We start from the raw sequence: 17,652 nt of genomic DNA, 5'->3' as shown, positions 1-17,652 counted from the left end.
TATATATGCATGTATAGGAGAAAGAAAGATCTTCCATCAGCTGGTCCCCAAGTAGGCAACAATGGCCAAAGCTGAGCTGGTCCAAAGCCAGGAGCTTCTTCCAGGATTCCCATGCAGGTACAGGGGTCTCTACGCTTTGGGCCGTCCTTGACTGCTTTCCCAGGCCACAAGCAGGGGGCTGGAATGGAAGTGGAGCAGCCGGGATATGAACCGGCACCCATATGAAATCCAGGTGCATGCAAGGTGAGGGCTTTAGCCACTAGGCTACTGTGCTGGGCTGAAAGCAAAAAATTATATTCATGTGCCTATGATGTGATGCAGTAAAGCACCGAGGGACTGGGGAATTTCTGTTCTGTGTCTGCCTTGAGTTTTACAAGAAGTTCACTGTGCAGTTCAAAACCCTCTGAACATCTGTAGCAATACTAATTCCTTAGTAACCAGGATACACCATGAAGATATGGCCTTGGAGAAAACATCATATATTTGGAATGTTTGGATTTCACAGTTAAGTGGGTAGGGTTAAAGGCTCTTAAAAAGGAATACCAGGCAAAAAATCATCAAGTATTATTAGTTCTTTCTACATCATAATTTTGGCTCAAAGCCCTTTCTTTCTCATCATCTTCTTCAAGAAATGAGAAATGAGGAGGATATATTAGATCCCCCCAAAAGGCCCCTATAAAAAAATCAAGATTTATACACAACAGTTTTATTAGACAAGCAGAACTGTTCAAGGAAGGAGTGGGCAGAAGTCTACATCAACTATAGCTGCCAATAATGCCTTGGGAAAAGAAGCTGTGTAATTCTACCTGTCTTTGAATCAGCATAACACATTATCGCTTCCTGCTCATCTATTCCACTCACTTCCTGTTCAGTTATTTTCCAGATTAGTCTCCTGAGCTCCCTAGAGCAACTTGCCAACAGCTCAAGTATTTTTTTGTTGTTGTTGTTTTCTTGTGGGAATCAGAAATGGTTTGACTGCTGTTATTATAAGCAGGCACAGCGTAGCTACCAGTTCTTGAATAAAGGACCCTTTCATTACCTAGTTGCTGGTCCCAGCTCTGGGACTTATCTAGCTTTCATTTCAAGAACAGCACGAAGTATCCATAATTCCCACTGGACAAGGAGAGCCAAGCTAGCCTTAGAAAAATAAAAAGCACATATTGAGCAATCTTCTGGAGTCTATCTGCTGGATTCCTAAATGGTACAGGAAAATGCAAGCCAGTGAAGATGTGACAGGGGGTAGTCTGTGTCACCCACAATGGAAAATATGAACGTCGGAAGAATTTCCTTTTCTAAACAATGTGGGGTTTAAAATACACTCTCTGGAGACTCTCCTGAATGTACAGGCTTATAGCTACTATTTATAGTGGCTGGTGTGTACTTTACCAAGATTTTTATTCCAACAAAGGAGCTGTATGTGGTGTGTGAGTTATTAAAATGGAAAATAAACTCTCACATTTTTAACTCAATCAATTGGCATTAATCTCAAGTGTGATGTCGGCTCTCACTAATCTAGGCTAACTGAAGCGAGAGTCAGTATCAACTTCTAAGTATTTAAAAGAAACTTGTCCTGAAAAAATATTGAAATATACCTGGTAATTTCCACAAGGTTACAAAAACATTAGAAACTGAGTTTTAAGAAATGACAAATAAAAATGATTTATGGTTAGCAAATTAAACTTTTTAAATAGAAGTGAATATACCTAAAGGTATTTCAGAAGTTTGAAAGTTACACCTTTCCAGTGTTTAAAAGCTAAGCCATGAAATATAGCTTCTATATTTAACAGGTTAACCAAACCATTTACTTGTAAATAATTCAGTTATAGTTTATTATAGTCCTTGAATATATGATTAAAAATTCAATAACAGAGGCATCTGAATGAATGCATATTTAAAACAGACTGAAAGCTGATTTTTCCAACTGTTGATGAACATTGTTTATCGGAAAGAAAGCCGGTTACAAGAACTTACTTTGTTTGCAAAGTATCCACAGGATTCCTCTCTAACCTTATTCACAGATGAATGAACATCCACTTACACAACCACTGGGTCATTCCAACATGTTCATGTTTCATGCACAGAGATACTTTCTTGTGATCACAGTCAAGGACATTGGGGATGGAAAAAAAAAAGATTAAGACCTGCTCTAAAAGGCTTCAGAGTGAGATTCTGGAATATTCTATAGGTATGCCTGTGTGATCCTCTATCTGGGCAAATCAGAGTCACAACCGCATTATTTCTCATACCTGCTGATCAATAATGAAAGAAAAGGGTAAAGCAAGGTCGACATAAGTATTTGCTAGCTTTAGGAAGTCTTGATTTTCTTTGGAAGAGAACTCTTGGCTTGCAGAACTATATACTTGTCACATGTTCCTAGCTTCAGATGACATAAAGGCTCTTATTGGCCTGTGTGTTTTGGAAGGCTGACCTCCTCTGGGAAACACCTCGACTTGAGAACCAGCCCTGCACCTTGGGTCCTGGAAAAGTCTGTCACTTAAATTCCAACTACCTTGTTTGGAATTTTGCTTAAATATCCATGTGTTATTCAGGACATTTTTGTGTGTGTGAACGAAGAGGTCAAGGAGGGGGCATAAACAGCCATCCGTGATATTGAAAATGTTCTAGACCCTACATGGAGTGACGGATTTGATGGGGTTTGGGGGCTATGCATACAATGGCTTAGGAATTCTGCTTGTGTGACATAATGTTATTGGTCATGTGTCAACTTTTTCATGATGAGAATGAACAAAGTTGGTCATTTAAATGAAATGATTCGACGTTATTTTGTAAAAGTTAGGCATACAGCTTTTCTTACGTGTAGTGTACATAGGATTATACACAGGGTTGTTGCTGAGTGATTTCTAGCTGCTGTTTCAATGGTACTGAAATCTTACATCACACAATACGAGAAAATTAAACTTTCACAAGGTAAAAAATATTCAGAATGGTGAACATCGTACATACACATGTATCACTGATATGTTCCCAGACTATTCCATATTTTTTTATCTGGATTTCAAACTATTACGGAAAATGGAAAGACTCTTGAAAACAAGGAGCAGGGTTTTCTTTTCAGTATGAAGACCTGCATGATCCAACTTTGCTTTCAGGGTGTCTGCTGAGACAGACTGGCAACAGCAGGAATTTGACACTAAGCTGTGTGATGACAGGGGGTTGTGCCCGGTGTTCACTGACACCCAGGGAGTGGCAGTAGAGAGGTCAGCATTTCTGGGAGGTGACCCAGAGGAGGCTCTTCTAACCGTGCTTTCCTCACCATGTCCTCCAGCAAGCAGAAAATCAGAAACAGGTAACATCAATCAAGTGCAGCTCATGTTTTACAAAACTGTTTACCTATTGCTTTCCAATCTACATGACACCTGGGGAGGAAGACGGTCTGTGTGGCCATTTGAAGAAAACAGGCTTGATGAAGCCCAGTAGATTTCCCTGGGCGATCCAGCTCTGATTTAAGTCCAAGTCCTCTGCCTCTGGATCCTCCTCTCCAGAAGGCACCTCTCTGATCCCACTCCAAACCTTTGTCATTGTCCCTCAAGACAGTAACTGTAGAGATAGAAACATTTATTCATCTAGGAAGAATCAAGTCACAGTTTTGATTTTTTGCAGGTTTGGAAAAATGTTTTGCTAAGTTTGAACAGTGTGGATGAAGAAATCCTTCATAACAACATACTTCAAATTAAGCTTCCCATTAAAAAATAATGCCAAGATAGCGTCTTCTAAGTAGAAGATGTCCAAATTGCATAGGAAATTGGACTATAGTTGCAGAATCATCCATTTTTTTTATCTGTCCTTGTTAACTCAGATGGCAAAGTTTGATTTCTGAACAATGAATTGTTCTCATTCTGCCTCTCCAGTCATTTCTCTCTCTCTCTCTCTCTCTCTCTCATTTTGCTCATTGTATAGACATCAGAACTTTTCTCCTTTTATTTAGAAATATTATCCACAGGGCCTGGCATGGTAGTCAAGAGACTATAGTCCTCGCTTTGCATGTACTGGGATCCCATATGGGTGCCAGTTTGTTCCACTTCCCGTCCAGCTCCCTGCTTGTGCCTGGAAAAGCAGTCAAAGATGGTCTAAAGCCTTGGGACCCTGCACTCGCATGGGAGACCCACAAGAAACTGTTGGCTTAGCACTGGATGTTATAGCAACCTGGAGAATGAATCAGCGGATGGAAGATCTTCCTCTCTGTTTCTCCTTTCCCCCTGTAAATCTGCCTTTCCAATAAAATGTTAAAAAATAGATCATAAAAAAAGAAGTGTTATCCACAAATTATTTTAAATATAAAATATCACTACCTTGTGGTATACTTTCCTTTAGAGTACATGCAGCTAATATGTTTTATGTTCCTGATTAAGATTAACAGCTACAGCATTTTTAAACTAAGACAAAATCAGGGTAGCTTAATTTATTCGGATCCCACATGATGTAAGCAGTCTCTTTCTCATCTTAGCTGAGCCACCTAGCTCTCATTTTCGATTTCTTGTGAAATGACACTTTTAAAATTCACTGCTTCAGGGATTCCTGGTCCAGACCTTATGAGCTCTCAGCAGGTCTACAATGCCACTGAAAATTAGAGCCAAATCTTGCGTGTGCATGTGAGCATTTTTTTTTTCTTGGAGGAAAAGAAAGTGCACAGCTTTCATCAGAGCCTCAAGGTCATGAGTTGTCCAACAACAAAAGAAGCAATACCATATTGTACAGGATGGACCACAACGTCGCTGACAGCCTTGGGCACTCATGTGTGATGATGTGACTAAACCCTTGACCTAACAGTGAATACAGCGTTATTAAGAGAAACCCAGTGGAAAGCCAAACACAGTCATGCCAACAACCGCCTTTGGCTTGAGCTATAGAACTTGATCTGCTCGGTTTCCATTTTTCTGTGAAATGGGGACAGCACTAGGGATGTTTAGGGACAAGCAAACCAATTACTGTGTCTCTGCTTGTGAGGACTTTCCCTGAATAAGGAGAAAGAACAGTTCCCATGAAACCCACAGTCTTCATGTGTTGTTCATTTTAGTTCTGTTGCCACATGATTGCTTTCAATGATTTTCCTCCATCTTGGAGAGATATTTTGCCATTAGAGGGTGCAGACCTTCAGTCAGTATGATCAACTGAAAGATGAAAAACTCTGTTTGCGTGATTTGTAACTGTGGAAAAGTTTCTGATTTGTGGCAGGCAGGCAGTACAAGGTGGTACTCCCTCGCTATATGAAGTTGTTATTTAAACTTTCAGACTCACGATTCCTCAACTGTAAAATGGAGCTTATAATATCCAAGTCATTCTGATTATGATGCGTAAATGAGATAATGTGTCTAAAGTATAGCACCTAGAACTTAATTTGTGGCTGATACTAAACAGCCAATAGTTATTCCCTTTATATTAGATGAAGATTTTGATGGATACATTCTTGCCCTTGTCCACTCAAAAATATGTCCCTAAATTGATCGGTGATAGACATTATTTGAGTGAACTAAGTAGTGATATTTTAGATATTATCTTTAAAATAAAGGATACATAATTAACACATTAAAAATTTGACTGCTAATCCTACATTCCTCTCCCTCCTTCTTTGCTTCCTCAAGTGATTCATTTTCTGAGAACAGAGAGGGGAATTTTGAGTAAATGTAGCCACTTTAGGATTTTGATAGTTTCAAAAGGGTAGTGTATTTAACTTCCTGATGCAAAACATTTTGAACAAGTTTTTTTTTCTTTTTTTAATGTGTGGATGTGTGCTGTGCAATTGTTAACTGGGTATGCTTTCAAATAAAGCAAATAAAAATGTCAGTGGCATAGTTGTAGCAGGGGACTTCATAAGCCCAATGGACTTTTAAAACTTGCTTGCTCTTCTAGTGTAATAAAAATATTTGCTTTCCAATGTTTACATCAGGAAGCACATAAAAATATATGCAATGATGACAACAGCCAGCGTGTTTTCATTCCTTGTATTGATGTCTTTGAGCTGCTGCATCTGATAACAAGGCCCTACAATGGAGGCCTTTCTTCAGATCAGAAAGAGGAGAGTGCGCTGGGTGTGGAAAGCACACGCTGAGAATGTAATGAGTTCACCTCTGGAAAAGCTGACAGCTGTTTGTTGTGTGTGTCTGCTGAAGCCTTGCTCATGGACCAAAACATCTCTGCAGGTGTCACAGGAAAAATACCGAAGCCACAGACCCTTTTGGCCAAACACTAAAGGAACAACTCAACTTGGATTGGTGTCAGCTTTCTAGCGGAGACAACAGACCCGCTTCCTAATACCTTATTAGCCCTCACACCCATCAGAACTTTTTCCTTGGCCTCAAATTCCCACTCCTCATCTTTCCTAGTGTATCCTCTCTGAGATGGACAGAAACAAACCCTTCATATTTTGCTTGTGAGGTGTATAGAATAAAAATCAGATAGTAAGAACTCAGAGTGATGTCGTTGAATACTAGATGATTCCCCTTACATAAATACTTTCACATATTATCTTTTTACATCCCCACCAAAAGCAAATGGAATAGATCATTCTATTCTTCCTATTATACAAAGGAGGAAACAAAAAGGCTTGATGAAACTCCGTCAGTAGCAGAGTGGGATCTGACGCTGTGACAGTCTGATGCTAGAGCTTGTGTTAATTGCAATGTCTGTGACCATATGCCTCTCCTTGCTCCTTCATGCACATGAAAAACGTGTATTCCATCCAGACATGCTTGTTGCTGTATTATTGTTAACAGTATTATAGTACTGTCGTCACTTGGTGATTAGGAAAAGAGATGTTTGACTCCTTTGAAAATGTCATTCCTTCCCCTACCAGAAGTATGCCATTACTCTTGATGACACAAACACACATGCATGTATAAACCAGGGCAGACAGACTAGGACTATGGATGGGAAGAAATCTGGATACAAATGAATTGCCTGTTGGTGAAGAAGCCCAGGAAAAAGAATATATTTGGTTGACTTTTTACTCCCAGAGCATTTATACAGAATAAGCAGCAGAATTAGTTTTTAAAATCTAATTATTCAAAGAGGCAATTGATTAGCACACGCTCTCTGAGTTGTGTACAGATCACGAGCTTGGCTTAGAAACAATGACTTACAGATATTTACTTATTACCTGGACATCCTCTCCTATTTATGCAAATGTTCCTCTTTGCTTTTTGGCTAATATTGTAGTAAAGCTACCAGTTCATTGTAGTATATGAGCTTTTTGACAGTTGGGACACACAGTCCCTAATGGTGACCACTGGTTCAGTGTAGGATCATGTGCTTTATGGAAATTCAACTATTTTTACTTTGCTTTGTTTTGATAACTGAATGAACTACCTCCATTTTATCAATGTAAAGACCTCATTGCAAGTAGTCAGAGTGGAGGAGCCAAATGAAGAACAAAGCAGATGAATAGCACAAATGTTACTTGGGCTCAGGGACGAGACACAGAAGGGAAGGTGTTTTTACTACGTATGTTTCTAACTTTGCAGTCCAGATTATTAGAAAACTTGATCATTTTAACTTGACAATCACACAACCCTCAGGATGAGTTATATGTGCAACAGGGTCTCAGGAAAGACCATGATGTGGTAAGCAAAAGCTTGATTTGGGCATATGAAAGCTAATGCGACACAGAGATTAGGGTTGGCTTTTATAAGTGATCTGTTAAAAGGTCTATTTCTGAGGAATAAAATCTGAACCTGGTTTACTTGAACTTGTGGTTATAACGTCTGGTGAAACTACAAGTTTTAAATTACTTATCATCCAAAGGAGAACGCTGCCTGCTAATCAAGTTCAATAGCAGCTAATTAAAATAGCAGGGTGTTTTATTTGGTAAGCCTTTGTGGGTTAAGAAAGTCAATCAACTCTCATCTCTGGTGTCACTTCCCCTCTACCATCTGAGGAGCACCTTGTACAACACGCGCGATCATCTTCGGTAAACATAAGCCCATATCGGGGAGGTATTACATCTGAGGATATAAAAACATAGTGTCTTCACTAGCATTTTTTCTCACACAGGTTGAGAAACATTAAATATACTTCCCTCAGTGTATCAAGTAGAGCCAGGAGTAGAACAGGTGCCCAATAAAAATGGGTTGAAATCGGTGAATGAATCTTCAGCTCTCAACCTCAAAGCCAAAATACGTTGACAAATTTATTTCACTGTCGTTCTAGATTTGGGATTCTAGTCCCCTAAATCTAAAAGAAAATTAGGTCCAGTTTGGTCCCCATTGTGCTGCATAGGATTGTAGAATAACATGGAAAATTGTCTTATTGTTTACCTAGCTTGAAATAACGATGAGCATCGTAAAAATACTAGACCATACCCCAAACAAAAGGGAATAGAAAGTGACGGGTTGCCCAGAGAAAACATCCACTCATGCTATGCAGGCGGAAGCCGAGGTCTAGAGCTGAAGGAAGAGAAGCTTATCCAGGGTCTCACATGCCCTTTGTCTTCAGATCAAATTACGATTTTAGATTGCCTTTGGTTTCTGGTTCTGGCCATCTGCTTCCTGCACACACCATACCAGAAAGCTTGACCTCTGCTCTGCCCACAAATGTCAAATTTTACAGAACTTACAAATACCAACTACCAAAAGGAGGAGTTGCACCTTCGGATATGAAAAAATAAACTTATAGATAAAAGTAAGTACTTAAGTATTTCTTCTTAGATAGAAGGGAGGGCAAGGAGGGTAGAAAGAAAAAAGGGGGAGAAACGAAGGGAAAGAAACATATGACAATGATAAATTTGCTCACATTTGATGTCATTCAAGGTAAATAACTTTTATTGTATGTGCTACTTTTAAGATTGACATTGAAAAAGATAAATCCTTACATGCAAAATTTAAAAAGTGGAAGGAACAAACCATATAGCAAAGTTCTGGACTGAAAAAACATGATTTATTCACGCTAATCAACGGGACTCTAATTATAGCTGGTATGTCTATCACTGCTATTGCATTGTCTCTCTAATTTCTTTTTCATATGGAAAGCAAAGAAGCCAAAAATACCCATCTTACCTAGTACCCAGTACCAATATTCTGACTCCTTTGGCCCTCTGATCCCAACTCGGTTTAGGCTTCTCATTTTGCCCAATCTGGTTTTGGATCCCGCTATACTTTGGGATCCTGCTATGTGGGTAAGCATGTGAAGGCAAAAACCATATCTATCACCATTATTTCCCCTCCTCCTAGCACAAAGATGGAAACCATGTTGGTGCTAAGCAAACACCTGCTGGGCAAGGGTATTTTTTGTAGACTGTCAGGAAAACTTGAGGCCAAATAGCACAGGCATACAAAGCAAGCTTAGCCAGGCCTAGCTACTGTTCATAAGACTCTAGTGTCTGCTAAACAATTAGCTTTATCCTCTCCTTGTCTTTCCCCCTCTATCTTGGTATCTTTGTCACCTCTGATGGTTTCCATTACACCCTTACAATGTTGCCTTCTTTGCAGTTTTACTTTGGCCTTTGTACTACCCCCACCATCCTGAGTGTGCCCACATTTAATTTCCTACTACTAACTCCTCTTTCATTCTGAGCAAAATTTTCCCATTTCCATGTGCCTGAAGGAAACCTGCCTTTGGCTGTGGTTTCTACCTGCCATTAAATACGGTTTCCTTGGCAATCCAAGTTTTCCTAGCTTCCCATTGGGGACAAGGCCTAGAACCTTCCTTCCAATTCTTCAGACCTCTAATCTTTGGACTGGTCTTTGAGCTTCCCCCACCCCTATAACTCTTCCTATGAAGATTGCCACATATAATCTGTTTTCATTTCTGTATTTACTGCCCTGATACAGGCCTTCATGAGTGTATGGCCAGTACGAAGTCTTCCATGGCTGGTATCGCCAAATTCTAGTGCATAATCATCTGTTGCTATCTAGTTATTGACCGACAACTCTCTCCTACATAAGTTCACCGCACATAACTCCCGTGCTAGGGCTTCGCCTGTCTTCTTCTAACGTGAAATGCATGCCTCCAGGAGATCCAGGATGAGCACCCTCTCCCTCAAGCACTTAGCCGGAATGTGGTAACAGGATTCTTATTTCCTACCCTGAGCTTTTGCCGTCTTGTCTTTACCTACAAAACTACCTTTACTCTTCATCTGCACCATCACTGTTCATAATAGTTTAATACTTGAAGAAGCTCTTCCTTATCTGCTTTATTTCAGGATGATCGCTGTCTCTCCTTCTCTTGGCGTCAAAAATAAATCCTTGCTGAACTGTTACACTGTTTGCTACTTGATGTGCTAACAGTCAACAATAACAAGAAGAATAACAAGAACAAGAATAGCTAAAATTTTTGGAAAGCCGAGTGTGTGCTTTCCAAGAGATGGCAATCACTGTTCACAAAGCCACACATATGTGCATAGACATACCATGAAGGGCAGCCCACTCTAGCCAGCTTAGTCAAGGACAGTCATTTCATTTGGTTCTTTTTCATTCTCCACACAAATATGGAGAAGACAGGGCCTTGACACTTTTGTGAGTTTCCAGTTTTGTGCTGCAAGATCTCCAAGGGATTACCATCTTGGCAGTTGAGCTTTGGGATTACTGGAAAGCAAAACTGACTGGCTTTGAAAATTACCGTTTAGCATTTTTCCTCCAGTGAACAAAAGAACATCTGACTTACACTACCTTAACTGCCACTGTCCTCTGCTCTGAGGTTTAACCTTAAAATATGTGTTTATGTCCCATGCTTGACAGGCCAATGCTCAATTTCCCCCAAACTATTCTCAAGGTCACTGCCATGGAGGGCTCTCACAGCATCTCACAGCATGACAGCCTCTGCTACAGCCTGACTGCGCAGCTGCATCATCCATGGCTCTCAGCCTACAGTGTAGATGACCGAACCTGGATGTTTTTTTAATAAGGATAACAACTTCTCACAAGAGTCTTCCGGGGGCTTTTTGCCTTCCTATTTTTATGCTGAAGACTCCTCCCGTTTTCTAGTAGGTTTTTTCTTTGCAATACGATAATTCTGTTTTAACCATTAGTCACATATGGCCTCTGTCATTTAAAAATCTTAATGCGAAAGGCATGGGCTTAACACAACCACTGCCTGTTCCTGAATTTCTCTTCCTAGATCATTATTTTTCTTCTTTTTCATGTAGAAATGTACAGTCTGAATAATCGGCGAGATTTTTGGTCACTACTTTGGCAAACAGAATGGTGTGCAGCCACATGTAGCCTTTCTGGGAAAACAACCTGCAGGATTTGAAAGCAACATTGCTAATGACAGAATGCAAGAGGTGTTGGATCTGGCGCCTTACCTTTCTGCTTCCAGCCGCATCTCCTCTCTCTTTTGCCTCCTAAGTTCTCTGCGACGTTCAAAATCGTCCATGGTGAGGTTTCAGGATGAGGATGACCAGATCCCGTCTGGGTCTGCAGGAAAGGAGCTACATCAGTAATCCAGCTGGCACTTCTTAGAAATTACTTACTCTTCCCACTCCTGGATTCCACTCCCCTTCCTTTTTTTGTTTACCCCTAAAAAAAAAAAATTCCTGAGAATACCAGTAAGGGAGCCAGTGATCAATTTCTGAGTGCTCAGCAGAATCATGTTCAGTCTTAGTCATGAAACTTGAAAAACAGACAAGTAAGAGCATGGGGTAACACACACACACACACACACACACACACACACGCTTTTAACAAGAGACAAAAAGGCTTGGATACATGGAAATATTTTGGTGAAAGCTCTTGAGCGGAGCTACTGGATCATTTTGTTGGTTGTAGCTTGCTGAACTCCAGACAAAATGATGAGAAAGTGAAGAAAGAGAAACAGGAGTGAAAAACACAAGTGGCAAGAAACACGGGAGCAAGAAAAAAAGAGAGAGAGAGAGAGAAAAGAAAATAGTACAAGTGTCGTTTGCATATTCCAAGAATATTAGCCTCAGGGTTTAATAAAGAGCTCAGCAAGGATACCCTGAAAAGAGCAGCATTTCCAAAGCAGTAAAACTGCACTCCAGAAGTCCCTCGGAGCTCAGAAATTCCAGCTCTTTCTAAGATGTAGTGCGACCGCTTCGCCCTTTCCTACCTCCTCTGGGGTGCCTTTAATTCCCGTAAGATCGCCCCCTCTCAGTTCTTCAAACGAGGAGCCTGTTTGTCCTGGGTTTCTGTGCCATGGTGTTGAGTATTCCAGAATTCCCCCTGCAGCCCCCCAAACCCAAAATGACTACCAGCAAAGGGGAAGCGGGCTCTTTTTGTCCTTGCTTTGTTTACAGAGCTGTCAGTGGTTCGTTAAACTCAGCCTGGAATCTGGCATTTAAGGCCTGCTTGAAGATTGCTTCCTGTGGGGAGGGGGGGTGGGCTACACTTCCTCTGGAATCTTAGAGTGCTGCAATCAGATCACAACAATATTTTCCAGCCCTTTCTGGGCACATGAGACGAATCATTTGGCAGAAAAATATGAAGGTGGGCAAAACCTGAAGCTAACACCTGACGCCATCTTTCTTTGAAGGACCAAACAGCACGAACTTGGATTTTGGATCAAGTTTGGAAACTTTAAATACGTTATCAAGCTGTTTCATTTTTTTTTTCCAAGGGTGTTTCTCTTTTCAAAAATTCCACGAAAACAAAAATAGAACCCTAGCCAACAAAAACAAAACTACACAATGTTTTAATTTTTTTTTTCCTTTTCCTTCTCCTCCAGGGTATTAATTACACCACTTCTAAAAGTTTAAAAATTCAAATAGAGTTGGTTATTTGGGGTTTCAACATTTGATCTGCTTTCCTGTCTTATCCAGGATACCTCCCAAGACTTTACTGCGTAGGAAAGAGCGAGCCAATGGTCCTTTTTATTATCTCGTGTCTGATCTCGCTGTAATAATCAGAAGGAGCGACAGCAGCGGCTGGGTCCCCTGGAAGAGGCTGTCTGAGGGCTCTGTCAGGTGGGGCAGGTTCCTGCTCTGATGAGGGACTCTGTGGGTAGGAGGGACTAGGGCCTGATGCAGGGAGAATCTGAGCCCTTCCCGTCCCCCTCTACAATCTTCTTGCATAGCTGTAGCAACAGCAGACAGACATGGGAGAAAGAGGTCCATCTGCAGGTGCTACACGGCTTGGAGCGCATCCTGTGGGCTCCGGGTCTTGATCTTAGCACTTCTAAGGAGCATCGCTAACTGCTGGTCAGCAGCCATAGGTCCCTGGCTGTGGGTCTCTTCTAGGCGCTAAGGAGCAGTGAGGAAAATATAACCGCACAGGCGCAAGATGCGCAGGGATTTCATACCTGGGAATGAGAGAGGAAAGGAGGAAGGGAAAAGGAGGGCAGGAAGGGGAGGGGATGAGGTGGGGAATAGTGGGGAAAAGAGGGAAGGAGAGGGGAGAGGAGGGGAGGGGAACGGAGAGCAGGGGAGGGGAGCGGAGGGGAGAGGAGAAATGAGAACGGACACTGCTGAAACCCTGTGGTCCCTGTGCTTGGCTGTCCTCCCTGGCTCCTGACCCACACAATTTTTTTTTCTTCTACTGCTCCTCTCTTCCTGTTCTTTGGCTTTCATTACTCAAGCACATTTTTTTTTCTTTCCCAACCACAGAAAAAATAGTTACCATGTGAATGCTGCTGAGTTTGCACCTGGAGGCACTCAGTGGAAGAGAGAGAGAGAGAGAGACAGAGGAGCAAGTGGTGTTTGCCACATCCCATTTCTGACTTAGGCTTTGTGGGTATGTGGTGGGAGTAGCTGAGGGAGAGGGGAGGAGAGAAACACATCTGTGCACAGTGTGTGTGTGTGTGTGTGTCTGTGTGTGTGTGTGTGTTTCTGCTACAGGAGAGAGAAGGTGTGTGTGAAAAATGGCTCTTAGCTAGTCTCAAAGCAGGATGGCCTACGTCTGCCTTCAGCCCACACTGCCCTATCCCACTGCTATCTAGGCACTGTTCCTAGGTAAGTGGAGCTGGGTCTAGATAGAAGTCTAAGTGGTTTCTTTCTCCCTCTTTTGGGACCAGCAGCTTCCATGTCCCCAGCCAGTCACCCCTCATTTCCTTTCCTATCCCCCAGCCAGTGCTGAATTCCTTCCAGCGATATTTGTTGGGAAACAAACCCTCAACCAATGAGGTGATGGAATGTCAAGACAGGGAGATTTTTTTAGATCTTGAAGCTGTGTGGTGTCACAAGCAGGCAGAGCAGCATGGGGGTCAAGGACAGGTGGAAGAGGGTTTGTGGAGGAGGCAGATGTGGTCCTGAGCAGTGCTATCAATGTGATCACAGTTTTAGCAGAGGAGAGCAACCTGGTCATGCTGGGTTCTTATCTGTTCTTTAAGATATATATTTTAAATTTTAAAAAAACAGAGTTACAGAGAGATGTGCTTTCTTGTTCAGTCCCCAAATGGCCATCGTTGGGCTGGTCTGAAGCCAGAAAGTTCTTCCATGTCTCCCACAGGGGTGCTGGGCATAACACACTTCTTTCCCAGACACATGACAGGAAGCTGGATTGGAAGTGCTGCAACCAGGACTGAAAAGTGGCACCCAAATGGGATGTTGGCACCACAGGCAGTTACTCTACACGCTATGCCATAGCCCCGGCCCTGTGCTCATTCGAATTGAAAGAACTCTGATGTGACTCATTTTTAAAGTGGAAAAAAACAAAAACCCAAAACTTTGCAAAGGTAGATAAATCATTACCTGCCGATCTTTCTCTGTAACAGGAATTCTCATATGTTGAACTGTCTTAAAAAACCCAGTGTTCCAACTCAGTATGTGGTCCTTCCTTTTGCCAGTCACTTGCAAAGCCTATGGCCTAGGTGACACACAATGTGATGGGAGATGCATCCTGTGTTTCGGCACCATGTTAGAGCTTCTGAGCCTCGGGCTCATCCATCCAGTCCTGCTGCCTCTCCTTCTCCACTTCTTTCTAGTCTTTTTCTTCTGCTATTTCTTTATTTTTCTCTATCTCCGTCATATCCTGTTTTCTCCTCCATCTCCCTCCCTACATTGGCAAGTAAAGCACATTTGTATTTATGAAATTAGATTTTTGATTCTTTTACTTAGAACACGTAGTTCCATCTCCAAACTGTGTTTTTCAGCCAAGAAATCTGTTAATGGCACGTTTCGTATCCACAAAGTGATTGTGGTTGCTTTCTCTGTGAGCATGCGGCCCTCACTGTAGACATTTCCTGTGCCTCATCCACAGAGAATAAATTTGTTTTTGCTTTTATGTGCAGGTGGTGGCAGGTAAGGAGCCCTTACACAGGTGTGTGTATGTGTTGGGAGAGTGGATTCACACGTGCATACTGGAGAAGTTGGTGAACTGTGGGCTTTCCCTGATTGCGAGGGAGCAAGGCCGTGGAGACAACGTTCAATCCTCTCTGTTTTTGAGTCATCCTAAATGGAATGGAGCGTGGGGATGAACGGAGTCCGCAGGAGTTTTAGTCCATCCCAATATTGATCTTGGAATGCATCAGGAATAAACCCTGTTGTGTCAGGAATGCTGAATAAGTTCAAGCAGCTTCCAACAGTAACTAACATCTGTTGAATATGTACCATGTAGTGGGTCATTTTCAAACTCTTTAAAAATGTAACTAACAGAGTAATTCTTAGAGTGGAGCAGAAAGGTACAGAGTTCCCAGACTTCTTTCTGTATCATATAAATTTAGGAAAGAAATCATCTTAAGGGTACTCCACGCCTTCCGTTTCAAACTTATTTGATTTAAATCATGGAATTAGCTAGCCACAAAAGATTTCAATTAAATTTACTTTCCAAATATTTATGAGATTCTATTATGATACTGTTGCTGCCTTACAAGTTTCATAAATGAGGGAGTCATATCCTCAATAGCTTCATTATCTTTCTTTTGATATTGTGTCATTTCTTCTCTTATATTGTACCTTCCTTAATTGCACTCTTTTAACCCACTTCATCATCACCCTCAACATAACTAATTCTTGGCAATTGCAATGAACACTTGTCTTCCAACACTTATGGAAGTTATTAGGTTCTTTGTAGGCATCATTTTGTACCCACTGTCAATTGCATGAAAGCTTTTAGCAAACCAAGTATTCAGTAAGTAGTAACTCAACGGCTACTATAAGCCAGGTAATGTTTGGGGACCAGGTGTTAGTGGACACAACAGAAGAGAGCTTTACCGTCCCCAAATTCTCCAAACTTCTATCAAGCTGCTATGGTTTGCTGCTGTGGGATCTCTCCTGCCAAGGGCTCCTATGTTAGAATCTTGGTCCCTAGCATATTAAGAATTACTAGAACCTGTACATGGTTAGGAACATCATTTGATCTGACCCTGCCCAGGCAACTGCAGGCAGGACTTTCAATTCAATCCATCTCTAGCAGGTTGATGTTTACGTTGATAATTTTACGTGGCCCTAAATGATGTTAGTAACTATTGAAATGGTCTTGTTCCCATCCCTGTTTCAAGAGGTGGGGACTAATGGGAGGTCATTGGGGGCAAGGCTCCTTCTTTCTCCTGATTAGTTCTTCTGAGAAGATTGTCCTGGCAGAACTAGACTGGTCCCGCTGTGGGCTCTGCCCTCCTGTCTCACCGTTCTCACCCACACATGCTCCTGCCATCTGTGAGGCTGTCCCCACAAGGCCCTCTCCCGAATGGCTGAGCAGAAGCTGTTGCTACTTCCCAGACCTAAATAAAGTTCTATCCATCAGAAAGTCCAGGTATTGTATTACAGTAATGGAAAATGGACTAACAGAGAGGTTTATCACACACACATCTTCAGCCTTAGGTCCCATTCTCATCTACTTCCTACTCTTGAAATTAAGGGCATTGTGGGAAAAAGTCCGTGAGCATATTTTGTCTCCCCTAAAGATTCGCTTTGATTGGGTTGGGTGATCACTGCCACTCGATGATGCTTCTCTTCATCCCAGAAGGACTGGATGATTTTTGGGTGCAGCACATTTCCGCAGATTCCCTACTTTTCCTCTTCTAATTCTCTGTCTACTCAGCTCTTTAACTGCTTTCCTCCACGGACAGTGACTAAGATGCAGACATAGCTAGACTTGGAGACCAAAGCTCTCTGGACCAATTCTCCTCTCTGCCTACTGAGACAGAAGGGCCAGATGATGTATAAAATGGCATCCTACTCCATATAATATAATGGTCTTACGCATGGCCTCCCATCCATCCAGCATAGGTGATACACTGAGCATGATCTGTCCGTGCTTCCCCCTTTTTAAGTACAAATGCTTTGAATATTTAAGTGTGTTCTCTTGTAATTGTATTTTATGATTTAGAACTCATTCTTTTAAAGTTGCACATATCATTGAACCCTAGATGAAAAAACATTTTATTGCCTCTCAACTATATCTTACAATTCTCTACCTCTGTATTTGTATTCTATCCATCTGGCCTGAGTTTCTTCTCCCATTCACAACCTATAATCCACTAGTTATGAACAGAATTCTTGTTCAGAATTCACCCCCTCCAGGGTCTTTTCTAAGCATCTTTGTTTGTATATCTGTAATTCATTCTGGTAATTGATACACAGTTCATCAATCTTTAAAGATTTATTGTATTTTTATTGGAAAGGCAGCTATACAGAGAGGAGGAGAGACAGAGAGTAACATCTTCCGTCCATTGATTCACTCCCTAAGCAACCACACTGGCCAAAGCTGTGCCAATCTGAAGCCAGGAGCCTCTTCTAGGTCTCCCACACAGATGCAGAACCCCAAAGCTTTGGGCAGTCTTGACTGCTTTCCCAGGCCATAAGCAGGGAGC

The 17,652-nt window shown here is 41.7% G+C and overlaps 1 protein-coding gene across 3 annotated transcripts in view; it reads right to left on the bottom strand.

Moving 5' to 3' along the window:
- Nucleotides 1-17,652, bottom strand: part of CALD1 (caldesmon 1) — a 171,985-nt gene that overhangs the window by 82,116 nt on the left and 72,217 nt on the right. For all 3 annotated transcript variants that reach the window (XM_041002083.1, XM_041002084.1, XM_041002085.1), the window contains exon 3: nt 11,255-11,366. In XM_041002083.1, the coding sequence (XP_040858017.1) occupies nt 11,255-11,325 (71 nt within the window). In that variant the 5' untranslated portion in view covers nt 11,326-11,366. The remainder of the gene's footprint in view (nt 1-11,254; nt 11,367-17,652) is intronic.

This window comes from Ochotona curzoniae, unplaced genomic scaffold, assembly GCF_017591425.1.
Source record: "Ochotona curzoniae isolate NIBS_2020 unplaced genomic scaffold, NIBS_Ocur_1.0 scaffold_2476, whole genome shotgun sequence".
NCBI lineage: Eukaryota > Metazoa > Chordata > Mammalia > Lagomorpha > Ochotonidae > Ochotona > Ochotona curzoniae.
Note: the sequence above shows the minus strand (reverse complement) of the source record. Positions and strands in the feature narration are given on the sequence as shown.